Source organism: Pogonomyrmex barbatus, unplaced genomic scaffold (assembly GCF_055798465.1).
Source record: "Pogonomyrmex barbatus isolate J1 unplaced genomic scaffold, ASM5579846v1 scaffold2, whole genome shotgun sequence".
Taxonomy (NCBI): Eukaryota; Metazoa; Arthropoda; class Insecta; order Hymenoptera; family Formicidae; genus Pogonomyrmex; species Pogonomyrmex barbatus.
The window spans coordinates 3,238,504-3,260,485 of record NW_028297116.1 but is presented as its reverse complement, the minus strand read 5'-3'; the positions used below and the strand labels follow the sequence as shown (position 1 = coordinate 3,260,485).

General features: G+C 39.8%; 1 protein-coding gene across 1 annotated transcript; it reads right to left on the bottom strand.

Annotated features, from left to right (window-relative positions):
- Positions 1-2,882: 2,882 nt before the first annotated feature.
- LOC105425303 (uncharacterized) lies at positions 2,883-5,894 on the bottom strand. The gene has a single exon (XM_011636017.2). The coding sequence runs from the start codon at positions 5,892-5,894 to the stop codon at positions 3,666-3,668; it is 2,229 nt and encodes a 742-aa protein (XP_011634319.2). The 3' UTR covers positions 2,883-3,665.
- Positions 5,895-21,982: the final 16,088 nt, after the last annotated feature.

Sequence of the window (21,982 nt, the reverse complement as noted above, 5' to 3'; positions counted from 1 at the left end):
TACAACGGTTAAAAATAATATATAGAGTAAATTGCAGAAATCTTCTCTGGACTTCAAAAGGAAAATTTTATGATTTATAATTTATTCATAATTCCCGGATGAAAAAATCTTTTAACAAGTCTTTTAACTTCTTCTTTCCTATTTTTAATTAGAATGATGAAACATGAAAAAATGCAAGATATGATCAACACGGTCAAATTATTAAAATTAGACGTTCAGCTGTAATTATATGATAGTGTCTATTGCTAATGCCTGTTTTAATTAGAATAATAAGCATATGTTAATTATTTACAATTTTTCTTTTCTTCCTTTTTTGATAAATTAATTGCACAAGATAACATATACAAAATTATTTCTATTTAGTTTATGTCATGCGTAGTATCGTAATTGTGATTTGTGGCTTAAGGAATTGAGCAATATTGTTCGTTAATACACTGTTTGTTAATAATTATCGCAATATACTTGACGATGTGTTTAACATTATTTACCACTTGCGTCGTCGATTGAGTATCAGCGGCGTCAATATGGAGAAAGAATTAGTCTCGATTATGTTGCACATACGAACGACTAATTACACAAATTGAACGTGATCACAAATCGGTGATGATCGGCGAGAAAGACGACCGTGATTGCGAAATCACGCGAGACTTTCCTAGATCTTTCCAATTTTTTTTTTTTGTTTTTTTAACAAATACTCTTTCGGACTGTCTCCTTAATATTCTTCAAACTCTCTCGATTCTTGTCCAAGTGGATTTCTCACTAAAAATAAATTTTCGTAAATCCCGGAAGCGTAAATCGCGGAATTCTATATGCATTATCTTTAATTGCATTGGAAACGAGCATGCAGTACTTTTACTATAATATAATGCGAACTCTTTCTCCCTGGAGAAAGATAATTTTGGAAACTCTCAAATTAGAATCAGGTCAGATTGATAAGAATCGAATATGTGTCGCATCTTTTAAATGTGCCTCTCGCTTAAACTGCCGAGGCTCGCTTTTGCGGCCGTGCAATTAATTATCTCGATAAGGAATTGTTGACAGAGCGGCATATAAAATTATCGACATATTATAAATAAGGTGAATTTATCGCTACCTGTTCGGTACGATGCGACCACGGCTATGTTGAGGTGCTCATCGCGTATATGCACGATGAGCACGCACGTAACGCAATATCGACGCAACGTATAATTATCGGGCGAACCACTCTTGCGATAGCCCGAGGGGGCCCTTCGGAAACTCTGACCTCCGTGATGTTGTTACGGGGTCGCGGGCCCCCCGGAAAATGTAGCACGGTGTCTACAGGATATTCGCGGAGATTCGCGGGTTTCTCGGTCGTCGCACTCGCCGAGTTGAGTATATTACATCGTGATAAAAGCATCATCGCAGCTTTCGAGATCGTAGCCGAAAGAATCGCGTTGATAACATTAGCGCCTCACTAATTAATTAATTATTATTACTGTTATCTTAGTAATTTCATATTTTTTTATCGTACATCGATTTAATATTGGCAATGATGGCAGTGAATATCATAATGTAAACACGATGAGCATTATTGGATATTATTATAAAAGACAGTTTTATTATCTGACTCTTCATGGATCATTTTTTCAAGGAGCTTTGATGGTTTACTTTTTTACAGGAAATAACGGAATTGCATAAGTCGCTTCGTACAAATTTGTCTTATTTTTACGAACGTTTAATAATTACAAAACTAATTAAGCGCGTCTATTTTATTGATATGAATCAATAGCAATTTCTAAATTTTTTTAAATTCTATTAATAATTATTATCAAGAATTTTATAATTTTGTCTGCACAATTTCTCACAAATCGTTCATTTATGTTCATCTTGATTAACAAAATTAAAGTGTGGAATTCAAAGCTGTCTGAAAAAAAAATTTACTCTTAATAAAACTTCAGCATTAATATTCAGACTTATTGACAAAAAAGACACTTTCAACAACAATAATATATTAATATTATAATACTACGCGTAATGTTATTATAATATTATTATAACATTAAATTTCAGTAAAAATTGTTTTCATAACCTCATTTTGCGAATAAATCAGAGGCAAGAAAGGACGGAAGAGCGGAAACGCGATTCTTACGGCCATCGATTCTACGGCATATATAGCACTCGATAGAATATTCAAAATGATTGAAAATAATCGTCGCGGTTAGTCCCTTTTTCAGTTGTGCTTTCGCGAGAGAAGAGAAAGTTAAAAAAAAAAAAAAGAAATACCAATGAGAGAACAGCACTTACGCATCTCGTTACGTTTGCTTCACTCTAAACCGCTCGTTGAGTATGTATCTAAATCACAGCTCATGCTACTAATTACTTATTAAAGGGTTTTTCTCTCGATACTCTGCACTTATCGCTCTAAGTTATTCCCTAATCTACTCTCTGTATATGGTGCATCCCAAAATTACCGGTTTGTTCTTATTTTTAATTCTTCGACAGATTTGGAATCAATATATCTTCTCTATAAAAACATAAAATTTTCGATTTAAAGTTAGTTTCAAATCAGATTTATGTAAATAAAATCTTTTTATGCATAAATGACAAAAGTATAGAATGTCAATTAACAGGATAAAATAATTATTTTTTGCAAAATTTTCATTTAAGAAAGTGCTCATTCATTGATCGAAGAAACTTTGATTAGAAGATCCAGTAGTTTTGGAGTACCATGTACATAATTATATATATATATATATATATATATATATATATAAAAGATTTATTTTATAAAACATCTTTTCAACGTTAATATCTCGTGGCTATTAAATATAATAAATCGTCAATTAGCCTATAAACATTCGTCATTCTGTTCTCGTCTTCGTCGTTGTCAGTATTTCTGTCGTTATTGTCATTAATGGTAATTGAATGATCGTAGGAACAACAATTTCACGGATGTCATGTCAGTATAAGGGAAGCGATTAGCTCCTCTTAACCGTCCATAATTAATTAATAATTAATACAAAAAATCGACGACGGAACTGTCGCCGTTAGGATAGATAATCTCGCAAAGTTCGAGGTTCTTAATTAACTTTTTATTTAATTAACAACCCTTCGGTCGTGTTTCGCCATGCAAAACTTAATCAACTTCCTGTTAACGTACAGGGTGTCACAAAAAATTATTCTTATTCTTATGTAATTTATAATAAATCTTTCCCTGCAACATAACGATTCAATCTGATTAGAATCTATTAATTTAAATAACTGTGCAGACTTAATTGCATCAACTTAACTGTAAAATATATAACTCGAGCAGTTTAATTGAAGTAATTAGGTATTCTTAATTGCATCAATTTAAATAACAATTTAATTCAAATCCTGTTTAAGTAGCTCAAGTTAAATTTATATCGCGAACCTTATCGAGTCGAACAGTTTCCCGAAAAATTTACTTCTAATTTGTTCTGGACACCCGGTACATCACATATGCATCTAATACGTTTGTCATGGTTCGCTCTTTTTCGCAAGCTGAGCTCGGCGTTTCTATCGTAGAAGAGAAAAAAATCATGCTCGTATAAAAAAGAAAGAAAGAATAGAGAAAAAGAAAAAAGCGGAGACCAGCCTCGGCCGCCATCTTTTTCGAGAAAAGTAAAAAAATGTAGATGACGTGTATCCAGACTCGATGTCGTGCCGCGTTCGCATTTTGCAAACTAACTGGGAGGACTACAGGCGGTTCCTGTGGGATCCACGGCGATCTGGGCCCTGCTGGTGATTGCGGGGGACACAGAGGTCGCGTTAGTCTCCGCCGTTGGACTGGTATTTCCGTTGTTTCCACCGCTAACGCTATTTCCGGAAGCGGTTTGCTGGATACTGGTGGGCTTCTGGGCTACATGGGTCTGATAGTGCTTAGCTAGATGGGCCTTTTGACGGAAGCTTTTGCCGCAAAGCGAACAAGCAAATGGCTTCTCGCCGGTATGCGTCCGGATGTGCACGTTTACGCTGTATTTGTCTTTGAAGCCCTTGCTGCAGATGCTGCAATAATGCAGAGAGCGTTCCTTGCGCTGAACGCTACCGGGCGAGCCGCCTGAACCGCCGGTCTGTTGCTGACTTGTATTGCTGGCTTCCGTTCCGGTGCTACCGTTACTAGCGCCGTTGGCGTTATTGCTGTTGCGATTGGCGCGCCTGACGTATTTCTTCGGCGGCTTGGAGGTGACGCCCACCCGGCCGGAAGTCAGCTGCAGCTGACCCGATTGTGGCTGCTGCTGCTGCTGCTGCTGCTGCTGCTGCTGCTGCTGCTGTTGCTGATCCACATCGGTTCGCTGAGCAGATTGTTGCTGCAGAACGTCTTGCTGAGCGGCCGTGACTACCGTCACGGTACTTACCTGACCCAAATCGGCCGGTAACGTGATAGTACCCAAACTTCCGCTTGCTGGATCCAAAGTGTACATCACTGTAGTGGTCGCCGACACGTTACACACCGGCTCAAGACTGCAGTACGACTCAACTACCTCATTCGCGATGCTCTTCAGCTTCTCATAATCACCCGGTCGATAGGTCGTCTGATCCAGCTGTGAGAGCAGCAGATCCTCATCAGTGCAAGCCTGCATGGAGTCTTCTTGTTGCTGTTGCTGCTGCTGCTGCTGTTGTTGCTGCTGCTGTTGTTGTTGATCGGACACCATTAGACCCGCAGTTCCTGAAACCGGCATCGAGATGGTGGACGCCTGTGAGGATGGCGAAGACGAGGAAACTGACTGGGCCGATCCGGTATACAGTTTCCCCTGAAGAGCGCTTCTCAGGAGACTTTCGGCAGAATCCCCACCAACAACAACCGCGGCAGCAGCGGCGGCCGCAACCTCCTGTAGATTTTGATCTGACAGTTTCCAGTCGTTATTGTTATCGCCGGAGCAGTTAGCCGAGGATGCTCGCGCGCATAATTCTTTGCTCTCGACGAATCCGCTGTCGTCCGTAGCGTATTGCGACGAGGGCACAGTGAATCCGCGACCATCCGCGCCATGAAACCTCTCATTAACGCTTCTGGGTACCTCGCCGCTGGCTTGGTCGTGATCTTGCTCGCCGGAGGTCGGTTCCATGCTTAGAATGGCATCTAGATCAAGGTTAGGCCGTAAGGACCAAGAGTCTCCGGACGCGGGTGCTGGACTCTTGCAACAGTCCAACGCGTCCATCGAGTTTGCCTCGTTGTTTAGCACGGTCAGAGTGTAAATGGCACCGTCCGTGTTTTGTCGGTCGTTGGCAGTGCAACCCGCGCGGCCCGAACTCACGGCCTGATGGTGATCATTGGGACCACCCGCCGCCGGATGAATGACGCTATCGTTGGTATGTGCGTTTGAAGACCAACAATACTTATTGAGGTCCTCCAATAAGATGTTGCACGTCTGCTCCTTGCTCTCGTCCTCCTGGCCCCAATAATCGCACTCGGACTGATCCATAGCAGTATCGCCGGTCTGAACATTTCCATGCTGCGAACGCACTTGGTGATGCGCATGATGATGCTGATGGTGATGGCTTAACGAACCGGTGATAGTCGAGACAGGCGGTAGCGCTGTCAGTGTATTATTATTGGTTTCTTTAATGAAAGGTGAACCGCCGTGCGAACTCTCGTGGTCCTCATGAGTCTGTGGAAGGTAGCCGCCCATAGTGCGACAGCCGCTGGTACCGCGGTGTAGAAAGCTTTCCTCATCGGAAACGACGCCATCAGCCGAGGCGCAATGCGGCGGCGGCGACACCACAAAATCGAAAAAATCTGTCTTCGGCAGATCCTCGCCGCCACCTCCCGGCGCGAAAGCCTCCGTCAGGTCCATGGAAACGATATGACGCCACTCGTTATGCTCGTTGTCGCCGGTATCTACCCTGGTTAATCTCAATGATGCGTTGAAGTCTACTGAATGATGTCGACGTCGGTCTGAGATGGGTTTCTTCATCAAACGCAGCGCCCTCGACTCCGCCCCATTCGCCACCACATTCTCGAGTTCCACGGACTACCTGGAAAAAAAGAAACGGCATGATTCTAATGTATGGCTTACTAGTTCTCGGTATAGAGTTAGGTGTGATCTTTAACATAACTGTTTGTAGCTATAAAAAGTTGCCATAATCATAAACCATCGTCATAAATTTGCGCAAATAAATCAAAATTAGAAGAAAGAATATAAAAAAATTTAACTGAATGTTCGTTTCTCTAGAAGAATCTCACAAAGATACAAAGAAACATAATGTTGCACGATATATATATATATATATATATATATAATATCAATAACATCGCATGTGACACAACATTATATAATAATTTCCAATCTAAAACTTTTTGTTAACTTTTTGTTAACTTTTAGTTAACTTTTTGAATGATAACATCAATATTAGTCTTCAACTTAAAAATCTCCGTTGTTTGGATAACTGTATCGCTGATATCATAATCGTAATACTCTCCAATGTGAAATCACAAGTCCTTGAACAATGTTACCGTAATCCAAACGTTCTCCAATTTGAAATCTCAGATTCTCAGACAGATAGTAACAGACAATATCATATTCTCCAGTCTAAAATCTACCATTTAAATTCTCTATATCAATGATAATTTAATTTGATTTTGATCGCGATGTTCCCAGCGCTCTCCTAAAAAAAAAAGACTCAGTTTTTTTAACGGTGAGATAACAATGGAGAATCATTGAAGTCTCCAATGTTCTTCAATTAGGAGTCTTCAATTCAGAGACAGTGGCACCGGCACATCGGTGGCGGCCCCCTCCCCCCCCCCGACGTCCCGCAACCGATTGGAGGAACGACACACACAGACGCTCGGACATCCGGGAGCGCGGAGCGGCGGCTGCGCGATCAATTGTTGTGCGAGTGCGGCTCGCGTTGTTGGCATTTAGCCGAGCGCGGCTCGCTGCCGCGCGGCCACACTGTATTAATTTGGTACAGTGCGTTGCGCGCTGCGGGATAAGCGAGCGCGGAAAAGAAGTTGCGCAAGTAAGCGAGCAAGCGAGCAAGCGAGCAAGCGTTGCTCATACCACTCGGCGTCGTACACGCGCGCCGTCCTCTCCTCGCTCGCTCTCTCCTCTTCCCTCTCTGTCTCCTTCAGTCTCTCCTCCCGCTTCGATCTCGCGAACTCCGTGCCTCGCTAGAGCGAATTTATACACGGCTACGATGCGTTCCCACGCCATAGAGCATGCGAGAGAGTCCTGCTCTTCTCGAGCTGTACTCCCCGCAAACGATCCCGCATTACCGATGTGCCGAGGTAAACGGTCGCGCAAGAAAACTCGGGGAAAATCTAGGTCATCCCCTGCGACGCCATTGTATTCGTTTTATCGGTATTAATGGGCGAACGATGCGACGTGGAAACGTATGTATCTGTCTCCGAGCGACGACGAGAGTGAGAAACCAAGAACACATTTCGAATGGTATCTTGAATAGTCAAATTAAATCTGACTAATTAAATCTCGCACACAAATATCGCATTTATTAGATCGAGAAGAAATATTCTGAATTCGATGAATAAAAATTATAAATACTCTCTCACAACTTTGTATGCAAGTGTTATAATCTACGTGATCATCTACGTCTCCCAATGATTCAATATTTGTTAAAATCATAATCTAAAGTAAGCTTCAAAAATTTAAGAATATTGCCAGGCTGAGAATTTCCGGAGCCCGGGAAATGTAGGTCCCAAGAGCGACGAGGAGCCACAATGCAATTGTTCCCCGCAGCGATCTTTTTTTTTCCCCTCCCGATTGCGTCTTGTGCAACGCGATCTAGTTTCGATCTCTCGCGCGAGATCGGTGTACAGTAGGAAACGAATCGGCGGGCATCACGTTTGAGCAACTCGTCGCCCGAAGGAAATCGGATCGTGAAGTTCGACGATCTCGCAACGGTCCCAAAGAAACAGACGGGAAGGGGGACTAAAGGGGATGGAGGCCCGGGCCCTCGCGATCCACGCGCGGAAGATCGATCGAAGGGGCTAATGAGGCCCGGCCGATCACGACGATTTCGCCAATTCTACGAATTCCCGATCGCCAACTACATCCGGTCGCTTTTCTTCCTTGATCTTTGCCAATTGTTTCCTAATTTTTTTATTTGCTTCCCTTTATTATTAGACAATTGGACAATTTTTCGTGACTTCACGCTGATTTCATAAATTATGCGCGAGCATAATCTTTACCTTATTTGAAAATCTAAATTTAAATAATAAAAATGTGATATGAAACATTAAAATTTAACATTAAATATTGTAAATATTTAAATCTCTAAAGATGCAAAATATAAATCTGTTATTTTAAGATAATTTTCATTCAATTTTTTATTCAGGTCCAAGAGGAAATTCTTTTCAGAACAAGTTTCGAGCGAATTAAGTCACGTTTGCGAGGTTGTTGCGTGTAACGTGAAGCACCCTGCTATTTCCCGGTAAAAGAGGTCAAGGATCTTCTCGTGCTGGGAACTCGATACCCGGTACCCGGTTGAATCGATCGAATTTCGGACGCGAGAGAAAAAGAAAGAACAAACGCGGATCAATCTTCGTATGAACAGAGCGAGGAAAAAAACGCAATGGCGCTTCGCTCCTTCTCGTCATTGCCTTTATCTCTGTCCGATCATCCTTTTATTTTCTACGTGTGCGATTCCTCGTACCATACAGCCAAGAATTGGTAAAATTTTACGAGCGCCTTTATACGTCGTAATAATATATCTGCGGCCGTGTTTTATCGCTTCATTTGGCCGATATAATTTCCCAACATACATCACGTGTCTTCCTTTTTCTCTCTCCGTTTTCAGGACGGATGATTCATTCTGTGAATTCTGCAATTCGTGGTTTCGCAATCTTACGTCTTTATCTCAAAATTTCCAAAGGATCCATAAAATTTTAGAGAAGAATATTCGCAATGCAGTCTCGTGAAATGCCTTAAATCCGTGTCACAATTAACACGGCTTTAAGCCTATTAACTTTCAATGCGCGTTGTGTTTTTAATTGGATTCCAAAAATTTTAATTTTATAGGACACCGGTTTTGTGCACAGCACGACACGTAATAGGAGACTGAAAACAACCGTCTCGATTTTCAAATAGAATCGTAATCGCGTGAACAAGGAATTTTGATTCGCAAAGTTCGTAGTGTAGAACACAAAAGGAAGGCGCATTATTCTCGTTGCGAAAATCATAACGAGAGGCTGCAAGTCCGGCGTTTATGTCGTCCGGCGGTTATGTCGGAGCGAAACGCGAGTGAATATCGGCGAACCGGTTACGAAACCGAGAAAACGGGGTCGAAGCGCGGGGTGCAGCAGAATGACGAAGAATGGAAACGGTGGCGAGGAAGTCGGGGATACTACGATCGTGAAATGATATTGGACAAATGAAGCAATAAAGTTCTTAGCGAGCAAGCGAGCAAGCTTGCAGGCCGCAAAAGTAGCTGGGAAACCGGTGATGCTGTCCGAGAATTATGACGTAACGGTGTGTTTGCCGAGAAACAAACAGGTTCAGTAGGGAAGACACGAAGTAGGTATTAATAGAGTATTTGCTCCGGCCGCGAAGCGAATAAATTGCAAATAAATTGGAGCGCGTTACGTAACAAAACTGCATTCTGACAGAAGAGAAACGGGAAGTTGTTGAGTCGTTGTACACATCACGAAACATTGAATTCTGAAAGTTTCGGTTTTCTATATGAAATGTCTCTCTTACAAGATAGACAAACTCGTCCTTCGATAATAATTATCAGATATCGCGGTGGTACGGAATATGTGAGGCAAATGTGACAGTATTTCTCTCAGTAAACCTTAAATAGGCATTGATCGAATTTTAATTTAATTAATAAGAATGCATAATATTAAAAATTAGAAAGTTGCGATACGTAATAGTTCGCGTCGTTATCGCCCAGGAAAATTGAATTTAAATTGATCTGAAAATTACATTCAAAAATTAAATTAATTAATAATTAAATCACCTCATTTTGATATATATATATATCATTTATAAACATTTCTATATTTTTATATATTGTTATCATTATATATTGTTGTTTCTCTATATATTTTATTTTATATTTTACATGTAGATTTATCTTGCAATAAAGTTGAGAGTTCTTTTTTTTCTTTTAGTTTTTTTCTATTACTATCTAAATTAAGATTAAATCATATGCTTCAAAACGCAGATACACTCGCAGTTGATGTGTTATAAATATATGTGCGAAAATATTTCTGGAGGATTTTATGGCTAGTTTGACTGCCTAGCCTTGTCGGAAAGATGGCCTTTTAAATCGACGACAGCTTTCTCTGTCGTCGTACTTCGCACGCAATTAAAAGAACCGATTCAATTAAAAAAAAAAAAAAATTATGAAACTGGCCGGCACAATTAAGGGGACAAGACCGCTTAACCCACTTACCGTAAACAATTAGACGCGAGAGAGCCGGGAAGTGGTGGTATTAAAAGTCAAGTGTACCGCGGCGGAATATCAATTCGCCAAATCTGCTGCTCGCAAAAAGGTAACCGGCCAATCAGTGAAACCGCGAAAAGGCTTTAGTACTCTTCGCCTGGCAAAACTGGCAAACTTCTTCTCTCCGGTATCTCGAATCTTGTTGCGCGCATAATACAATGTTCCTGCTACTTTAATCGCATTTTTATACGCAATTCCGAGAAATTCCGTTTACGATTAATATTTTGTCTAATTTCCTGATAATGAGCCAGCTTGCACTTAAATTAATAAATTCCACATTCTTGGATGCCTATTAAATATTAATTATTAAAATAATATAATAATTAATATTTTTTATATTATTTCAATGATTATTAAAACAAAATGATTATTAAAAATTTCTTATACATGATTCTATTTCTTATTATATTAAATTTCATAATAATGTACATAATAATAATAATAATAATAATAATAATAATAATAATAACAACACATAATAATTTTTTTATTTTTGTTTAATGTCATGTAATATCGAGCTTTCTTGATGCTCGCACATAGCGACATTGATATAACAATATTCGAAATGTCAACATAACGTTGTTACATAGAAATGCAATATTATTGCTCGTTAAAAGGACATGATAACGATGGTCAGATCGATCGTTGACGTTATCGTTATCCTTTTACGATCTTATCTTGTCTTGTTCGCTCGATATGCGATGCTTAATCGACAGCTTTACGATCGTCACTTTAAAAATCCAATGGTCCAGCTCTCCTAACAGTAAACTGGAGTTTGCCGTGTCCAATTACCGGTGTAAATGTGCCCCTCCTAATGATCAGCCATGTGATGGATATACCTTATCTCGTCACGACGGGAAATTATCTTGCGACAAGCGAAACTGAGTGGCTAATAGCAGATTGCACACGCGCGACGTGAACACTTTTCCAAAGTGTTATAAACCAAGCACAAAAAAACTCCGAAGTATCTCCTAGCATCTTCGTTTACCATATTACCATATTACTATGTGTCATTCCGCCCATCCTGAGGCATCCTAAGGCATTCCAAAAAAAAAAAAACTTAGAAACTTGTTTCAATCATGTGTTGGCCTCTTCGATTTAAGTAAAATCTAATCAAGATATAACTATTGAAATAATTATACATTAAACGAAGAGAAGATGAATTCACGTGGTGTAAAAATGGTGAAAAATTTCAAATTCGGATAAGGCTCCCCGCGGAGAAAGGGGTGGGAAATAATTCGACGCGAGCAGCGAGGCGAGGTGTGAAATCGAAAGAGAGAGAGAGAGAGACGAGAGAGCACGACTGGCAGACCGCGTGCGAGAGGAAGGCGAATAAATGAATAAAGCGCTGCGTGGATAAATAAACGCGGTGAGGCGACGATCACACGATGACGAGAAGAAGGCGGCAGCAAACGGCGTCGTCGCGGCGGCGTCTCTTTTATATCGAGGGAAGCGGATGCTCGGCCCAATTCCCGCTGCACGCGCGCGTAAACGCGCTGAAACACTTTTCGCGATCGCCACGCTACACTTACGAAATCGGCAGCATTGTGGCAGCTCGCGAATCGGGGGAAATAAATGGAGATCTTTCTGTGATACGACAAGCACGCGGGACGCAACCGTGACGGAGAGACGCCGACTGCTTTTCGATGAATCTCCGCTTCAGTCTCTCGTCTTCGCGATCTTCGCACGCGTTTTACTCGGACAGAATATAAATTTCCTGAGATGTAGATATTTCTTTCAGGATATATATATATATATATTTATTTATATTTTTTTATATTGCGTGTTATTACAACAACACGGAATTATTATTGAATACGCTGATCAAACTGATCTCATACCTCGCTATTATACCACTCGCTCTTCATTTCAATATTATTTCGTTACAAAAATGAATAGAAGGCAAATTTTCCAAATGTGGAAGCCGGCTACCGTGGAAAATAACTAGCACAGAACGATAACACAATTCTGTTGATTTACAAACAAAGCCGCGCGCATTTTTTGCAAGACCGTTTTAAAGGCGCGGCTGACCGGCTGTCAGACGAGTTGCGCCTCTATATTACCGCTCGCGCTCTCGCGTTATCGCGGAATTCATCAAAACTGGAAAACGCATTTGCATTGCGGCTCGTGCGCCGCGCATCGCGCGGTTTGCATTAAATCCCGTTAGAAAACGATCTGCGCGGCCCTCGATTTCGAGAGTGAGGCGCGACGGGAAGATGCAGCGCGAGATGCAGCTGAGATGCTGTGTGAATTTCCTCGCGTTGAGACGGAAAGTCTCTCTCTCTCTTTCTCTCTTCCAGAAGCAGCTAGAGAGATGACCTGCAGTTAGATATTTTTTGGAATTTTACGTTATTTGAAACGGCGTGCATTCTCCTTCTTTCTGTCCCTCTCTTTCTCTGCCGTTTAGTCCGCGCTGCACATCCTTCCCTTGTACTTTTTCACGACTTCGTGCACGAACGAAACACGATCGTTATCAGTAGTATACACAGCTCAGAATAGCAGAATAGGTCATCTAGAATCTTTTAATAAAGACGCTCAGAGTGGAACAGTAAATGCAAATTTCAAGTAAAAATGCTATAATTGAAGTTGCAAAGTAAATATAGAAGATAAATATAAAGCAGAGCAGCAATATACAATAAACAAGCAATATTAATAACTTGTACGTTTTTTTTTAATTAGTTTTTTTTTAATTAGTTTTCCTGATTGCGAAAAAAGATAGAAAACAAAACAAAAATTGAATGTATTCCTTACATAAAAATCATCCATTCATCCACTCCTCTCTCTTAAAACGATTCTTCTTTCGATTCGTCTGCGGTCAACGGTTTCGGAATAATTTTCATATATATTTTATTATTTTATATCGTCCGTTTCTTCGTTTCCTTGCGGGAGAAACGGGAGAGAATATCAGCGTCACGCCGCACGTGAAGAGACCGGCTACGGAGGCTTGCACGCGTGCATCGAGGCACGTGCGCGCCGGACGATGCATCCTTGTCGCGTTTAGAATGCGTTTCATCCGTTACCAAGCGATTTCCATATTCCCGTATGGGAAACAGCGAGCGAGCTGGTTCTTCGAGCCTCCGGTCTCCTTCCCTCTGCCTCGCTTCGCTTGCTCGGCTTCGGTGACTAAAGTGATACACGCGTATCACCTTAGCTGCCCCTTATTCCGGGGTTCCGGGAGATCGCTTTATGTAATAAGCGATGCAGGTCGATCGCAGGATGTCGACGCGTTTTTCTAATCTAAACGACGAAATCCTGCATAACGAAGAGCTCTTTATCCGAGGGAGGCAGAAAAATTTTTTCATCTCACCCGGTAAAAATGATATTTAAACACAAAAGAACATAAAAGAACAAGCAGATCAAACGAGTGGAGGTGGATAAAGAAAAAGAAGAAGAAGAAGAAGAAGAAGAAGAAGAAGGGAAACTTTAACAAATCTCGAATCTCGCTCTTATTTTCGTTAGGTAGATACGAATCGTATTCGTATCTACGCAAATTGCTTGAAATCGACAAGTTGTCGGTAAGTCATAAAATCCCTGGAAAAGAAAATCATCCCCTCCAATTTTTCCATAGCTTTCGACATCCGATTCTCTCGCACGCGAAGTGCGTGTGTGCGTGCGTGCGTGCGTGCGTGCGTGCGTGTCGAATGTCTGACGGGCACTCCAAGAGTGCCGGTTAAGTAATTTAAGTAAGGATACAAATACTCGACCAGAGACGCGAGGCTCGAGGTAAACTATGCCGAGGGAATCATAACTACACGCAGGATCGAGTGGGCTTCTCGCTTCGTCGAGCAATGTCTGAGTATGCTCGGTAAATTGTCTTATTTATGGACCGTTCGACGAGAGTCGCAGATAGTAGGAGCGGCTTTTTAAATATCCACCTGTTTTTAAACGAATGCGCGTCCCAACAAAAGTCTGTGAAATACCCGGCTCGGTAAGTACCGCTCGATTCTTGGATTCTTTAAGCAACTTCGTATCTTCAAATGTCAGAAAATTATCTGTCAGTTTTGAAAAAAATTTCAAAAAAATTATATATATGGAAATGTTACTAAAGCTAAAGGATTTTATCAAAGTCAAGTATTTTAGTAGAGTTTAAAAAAGAATTAAGATATGATTTAGAAAATATATAACGATAATTGTGTAATTCCAAAATTCCATATCTCGATTTCTATTTTATTAAGATAATTTAAAATTGGATCACAATAAGTTTAAATTTTCGATGTTAGTTTTTAGAATGGAAGCGAAGATTTCTTTTGCATCACAGAATCATTATAATTAAGGCAAATGGTGATGTAATTTGTTAGCTCTTGAACGCGTAATAACGCAATAATTTTCGGGATTTAAGTTGCTCGTTGCAAAAGCAAGAAATGTATAATACTTGCGACTTACTAATTAACAATTACATCCATACGTAACGTTTGTAGATCAAATCGAGCTTTTTTAGGTCAGATCTGGCTTGAAATTGTCGTGTTTTAACTTAGCTTATTGTTTGTGTTAGAAAAGTCTTCCTGATAATTCGAGCACGCATTTAAGATAAATTCCTCTCAATTTCTATCGTTTTTCAGTAAATATCTCAAAACCATTGTCACAAATGTTACTGCGTTGCAAATAAAATGTTTGTAAAAGAATCGAAATTGTTCATTTTACTTTGGCAACATTCCGTATTATATATATATATATATATATATATCTAAACATATCTATATAAATACTATATTAATAATTTAAAACGCAATCCTCAAAAAAATATGTATATGTGTATATATCTAAATATCTATTTTTCTTTATTGGAAAATATTTTATAGCAATATTGCATACTTTCAAGGCTCTTCAAGATCTAAGAATTTTATGCACTACAAAGATCGTATGCTCCAGAAATTTCTCAAAATGCGCTGCATTACGCGCGCCTTTATTTCTCGGCTTTATTCTTTCATATTCGTTCGCCTTTTGCTTAATCATCTCTCGTAACGGTCGCAACGATGAATCGGAGGTGTACTCTATATTTTCGTGAGACCCGCTTGGCCCGCTTAATGTCGGGGAACATACTTGGAAGCCTGTTATTCGTATCGTGTATACGTACGCATATGTGCGTACGGTGTGACTTGTCGGAAGACGACGGAAGCTACCGCGCAACCGGCAGCGCGACTCGGCATTGTAATTAGTCCTCGTTACGAATTTTATTTCCTCGTTTGTTTCTCCCGATTAACGATCTCTCTTCCGAGAGGCGAGCAACGCTCCGCTCCGACAGCGCCAAAATCAGAGAAAGCGGAGCGGTTATTATGTCCGATGCTTTAATTGAACGCGTCGGAATTTCGGGAAATCGCCTCGTCGACTCGTAGACTCGCTTTCTTCGCCGATTTATTTCACGAAATAACGCTCGCTCGAACATGATTTCCAAAATAGTACGCCGCTCCGATTAACGAAGGAATTAATACGTTTAGCACGTCGCACAATTTGTACAATTGTTACAATTACGAAAGGAAATGTATGAGGAACATTAATGACAAAACTCTATAATCTGCATAATCCTAATTTCGTGGAAATTATCTTTCAGTAATAGTTTCTTGATTTTATTGTATATAAAATACAATATTACGTTTACGTTTACGTATATATTACCTCTATCGCACTTCTCTCTTTCGGTTAATAATTATAATTCGGTATAAGATTTTTTTTAAATTCCGTATTGTGAATTAAGCAACATTTCTCTCGGAAAGATATATCGACGTTTCGAATCGCTGAGAAACGGAAGAGAGACGGAGAGATGTGGAGACGACGCGGGGTGCATTTAAAATTGACTCGACATCCGTTTTATTCCTGTCTTTGGTAGCTCGAAGGAATTCGTATTCTCCCGTCGGCATACGAAATCCCATGGTCGCTGTTGTGCCGGCCGTTCATTTTGGAATACAAAGGGCGCCATGCAAATGCTAAAAATTCAGATTCTGCGATCTCCGAGGCAGACTTTGATTTCTCGAAAGCTTAACTTTCTCAATTTCAAAATTTCGTACATTATCCCGCTCCACCTCGAATTTTCACTTTCGTCTCTAAATCTCTGACATATCATCTTCTTCTAAATATACAGTGACACTTAGAATTTATAATGTGTTAGTCATCGTAAATTTTGTCGTTATAAACTTTGGAAATTTCCATTGCCTTGCCAAGGTTTCACTTGACAGCATCACGAATATGTATTTATTTTATCTGCTACGCTTGTACCAGTTCTTTATCGCTAAAAGGAACTACGATAGCGTGTTACAAGTACACAACGGAAATTCATTGAGGAAGAAGAAGGAGAAAAAGAGGAGATACGGCGGCGTGAGCAGACGAAGGTAAGACTTCTCCGCTCAACGAACGCAGACGAACACGTTTTAAATCCCGAAATCTGTACATTATTTTCAAGGCGTTGTAATAAATTTGAAAGCGTTACAAAGTCACTCAAATGATAGATTTTTACTTTTTATTTACCCTATTTACTTTATTCTTAAAATTTTTTATTCAAATTGTTATATCTTATTTCAAGACTTTGGAGGTTTTAGATTTTTTTAAAATAAAACACTCCGCGAATCTCGAATATTTCGAACTTTGTATGAAACCAACAGTGAGCCATGAATATCTTATGTTAGAGTTAGAGGACAAAACTCTTACGCACGCGCTGGAAAAAAAAGAAAAAAAAAAAAAAAAAAGAAGTCGAAATACCTGTTCCACCGGAATTGATCCGGCGGTGATTTCGCTACTTTACGGATCACCTGTATGAATTCCCGGGAATTCTGGTTTTCTATCTCGTGTCTATCGTATATTTCGTAAGAATGCGCAATCGCGAGGAGGATACCGAAAAACCGTTGGCACAATTTCATTCGGATTAAAGAAAAGTGGAAAGATCGGGGGGTAAAACGCGGCGGCAGGGAGTGGAGTATCGCGGGGTGAACGCCTTCGAGGTGCATTAAAGTCGTATTAAGGCCGTCCCGGTATTAGCGACCGCTCATTCTCGACGATAACTATTAGTCGCGAGTGGACTTTGTATACTTTGTGTACGTGTGTACGTGCGTGTGTGCGTGCGCTGTGTGCGCTCGATCAAATGCAAATTCCTAAATCGCCGGAACAAGTGTCACGGGTACGCGTATTTATGGAGTGGCGTTGCCATTCGACCTTGAGCACCCCCTTTCCCCTCCTTTCTCCTTACATTGTTTCTATCATGTCTTGTAATAACGCGTTTTTAATTCTGCAATTTCAGACTTTGATCTTAATACCGCAGTTTCTTTTCTCTACACTTTCTTCTCAAAGATTAAGTAAATAACGGCAATTACGCGGATCTCGCAACTATATTTGTATTTCAAGTTTTCAATAATCTTATCAGTCGTGTTAACAAACTTACTAATGTGTCTCTCTTTTCTCGAGCAATTAAATATAAATAATATAAATAGTACTTCAGGACACTTCGTCTGTTTTTTTTCTCGTAATGCCTGTCGGACGAAAATTTCATCTCGAACGAGTTTCCAGCCTGATATTTCTCGCGACCTGTTTCGGCACGAAAGAGATACTTTCCATGCCGCCGTGAGCACTAAATAGACACCTGAGAAAAGTACTCGAGCGCGTGCACACGCGAAACACAGTTGTCTATGTATTCGTTCGTATCTGTGTTCACGGTAGAGAACGACTGAGAACCATAGGAGAGATAAGGAAAAGATTGAACTATCAATATTTTACGCACCGAAAAGCAGATATCTATTCTTTTGAACATAAACAACTAATGCAACCAATGTGTAACATTTTTTTTTAATTCTGGAACAACAATCTCGTAATCTTTGAATTTTTGATCAACGTCACGTTGATCAACTTGATTTTTTAAATAAATTCTTAAATTTTTCGTCGAATCTTATCTACGTGCGAATCTGTGTTTACGGTAGAGAATGACTGAGAACCATAGGAGAGATAAGAGAAAGATTGAACTATCAATATTTTACCGTATCAAGGCAGATATCTATTCTCTTGAATATGTATTTAATGAATACGTGTATTTATTCACAATAGAGAATAACTGAGAACCGTAAGAGAGATAAGGGATAGATCAAACTATCAATATTTTACGCACCAAACAGATATCTATTCATTTGAATATAAACAACTAACTGCAAGCGATATGTAACGTTTCTAAAAATTCTGGGACAATAATTCGCGATCTTTGAATTTTTCACGTTGATCGGCTTTGATAAACGATTTTTTCTAAACAAGTTCTTGAATCAAAAACTTTCTTCAAAAATTTTATTTATATATATTTTTATATATATATATATATATATATATATATATATATAAAATGGACATTTGCTCAAAACGCGCTTGGAACCTTGACGCACTCTGCGGAATTTGCGGCACGCATTTATATAACGGGCGATGATAACATAGCTCGCGCTGGCAATTAGCAGCCGTGTCGTATTAGACTATTAAATGTAGATCAAGTCTCTTTCCCGTTTCGCTGCCTGCGTATCGCGATTGTGCAATGCAAATGTCTTCATTTGTAACTCGATCGCGTAATCCGCACAGTTGCAACGCTTACGGTAAATATCGATCGTCGCATAATCCGTTTACGGATATGAATAAAGAAACTATCATTTTTTTTTTTTTTTTTTTTTTCCTTAAAAAAGCGATACCGTTTATCTTACGCGCATGCGTTCTTCTACGAGTTAATAATCATAATCAGATTCCCCAGAATAATTACAAAACAGAACAGAAATATTTAACGTTATACATAACAGATATCGTGTCATTAATATTAAACGGGAGTTTAATATCAGTTTGTTAAATAATTAAATTATATTAAAGCGACAGCGAATGGAATGTCTATTAAACTCTATGCTCTGTAAATATACTGAACAGGTTGAATTATACATACTCTTATGTGTTTTGTACAATGCGAGAACGAGCCGTGTCCAAGACAAAGGCGATCGTGAATGCCGCACAATTTAGCGACTGCGATTCGTTTCTCTCTCTCGTTATTTTTTTCTTTTTTCTTTTTGCTTTTCGTGACGGGGTATATTAGCGAATTTATTTTTAGCGACGGCGAGACAAGAAACGAAGCACGCTTGGAAAGATCGATCGGTACCGCTAGACGATTACTCAATCAGCGACATTGATCGTTACTCATGGGCCGTTCTGCCTGTAACTTCCCTCAAGGACGAGGGTAACGCGTGTGCAACGAAATAAATAAAGAAACTTCCCGGGGATCGGAATCCGTTACGATTGGCGCGCGCCACCAATTCCTCCTTTTTCTTTCTTTCTTTCTTTCTTTTTTTTTTTTGATTATCCCCGCGATACATCGTCCGTAACGTCTTTTTTCGACGTATCTCGACGGGTCTCGACGATGCGGATATCCTGTCTCAAGGATATCCGTCTTCTCACCGTCTTCTCATAGAAAACCACCAAAAGATTTTCATACGCGAAAAATGACCTTCGCAGCTCGAAATTAAATAGAATTGAACACAATGCGATTATTCCATTAGAATGCAACATGCTCGAGAGTTATATAAGTGGATATATTGCTAGAGAATACTATCAGGCAGTAATATCGAAAACATAGAGACGTGATATATACGTTCTGATATACAATTACTTTTATTTTACTGCGCATTAGCCGTACCTCGCTTCTAAGATTTTATATTTTCCAATTCGCTTTGGTCTATCTAAGAATCCGATGATTCAAAAATCCGAACGGTCTAGTTTGCGCTTAATGAAGGCTTGTGCAACATTGTCAGCATCAATCGACAACTTTGAGCCACGGCGGTATCGGGATCGGGATTTGCTTAGTTTAAAATAGTTGCAACGTCCTTGAAGGCTAATTACAGGCTACGCTCGATTGCGAGATACGCCTTTCAATCGCCGCGCGAGATTCTCTCGCGCGCATTTATTTATCGAATTTCCTATTGGCTCTCTTTTTCTGAATCTAGATCGACACCGAAACGATAACGCTCCTTCATCATTGACGTGATAAAAAAGTTAATGTATATCCGGTTGTAGATAAATCATCGTGGACGACGTTAATCATCGGGGTGCTATCGCCATTAATATTACGGTATATTAATTATACTAGAACAGTTAGTATATCAATGTAGCAAGAACAAGAAAAGCAAAGGAAATATTTTCGTCTACTTATCGTCTGCTTATCATCGTTGTTTTATTTCGTTATTATATTATCACGCATCTAAATTAAATTTTATGCCATTTCTTGAAGCTTTATATATATATATATATATAATTACAATTTAAATTCATTTTGCTCATTTATTTCCATGATTATTGTTAATATTTATTATCTCGCTGCTTATTATTTATTTATATCTATTACTTTATATTTGACAGCATTTTACGAGTTCGTTGTATCATTTTGTGCTTCGCTGAAAGGCTCATCAATTTTTTCACCCTGTTTCGCCGCCCCGTCGCGCGATGTCGATGATCAAGAAAATAAGGGTACAAACTAACGACGTGAAAGTCCGGTGTGCGAGCCCAAAGTAGGCCTCGGCAATTTTATGAGCGCGGGCTGACCCTTAATTCGAACAATGACCAAAAGAAGGAGTATAACGATAATGTACAGTTAAGCGCCAGGGATTCTCGGGTCCCGTCGTCTTTTCGGGTCTGCTCCAGCCTGCCTCGACCGCGCCGCCGTGCCCCGCCGTGCCCCGCCGTGCCCCGCCATATCCCCCCAAGATTATCCTTAATTCCTCGTTATAACAGTATTTGCGTACGCGGCGCGATTGCGCTTCACGGTCTAACGAAGTCTAAGAAAGCGCCTGACGATCCCTGGACAGGAATCAGGATTCTAGTTGACGAATACACACAGTCATTAATTATTTATGCATTAATTATCTTCAAGCGATGCTCGTTAAAGATAAATCGAATTACACACATTGTCACGTACGTGAAATTAACTGCTATTTCTTAATTAGAAAAAAATATAAAGTAGGAAGAAGGATGAACGAAAACAACAAATTTTTAAACCCGCTGTTGTGACTCATAATTTGAAAGAATTTATAAATTAATTAACAAGAGGAAATATAGTATATGAGTAAGTAAATTTTTATTTACATAAGTAACACATTACAAAGTAAAAATAATACTTTTATTAGTTACTTTTATATAACGCTTTATGCAATATTCGATAATTTAATTTAGAAAATAAGATACTAAAATGTATTCAAAAGAGGATTGTTTATTATGAGAATAATTTTTTACATATAATAAAATTTTTATTCGTTAATGAATTAAGAGCTTGTCCCAATTTTTGCACGTGGAAGTACATGACCTCTTCGTTCGTATTCACACACACACACACACACACACACACACACACACACACACACACACACACACACACACACACACACACACACACACACACACACACACACACACACACACACACACACACACACACACACACACACACACACACACACACACACACACACACACACACACACACACACACACACACACACACACACACACACACACACACACACACACACACACACACACACACACACACACACATCAAAGTGAGGAGGTGGGCAAGCGTATCGAGAAGGGAGGAGGAGACAGAGAAGAGGCA

Coding starts and splice junctions, on each gene's coding strand:
- LOC105425303 (XM_011636017.2), bottom strand. CDS start 5,894: ATGAAGAAACCCATCTCAGACCGACGTCGACATCATTCAGTAGACTTC.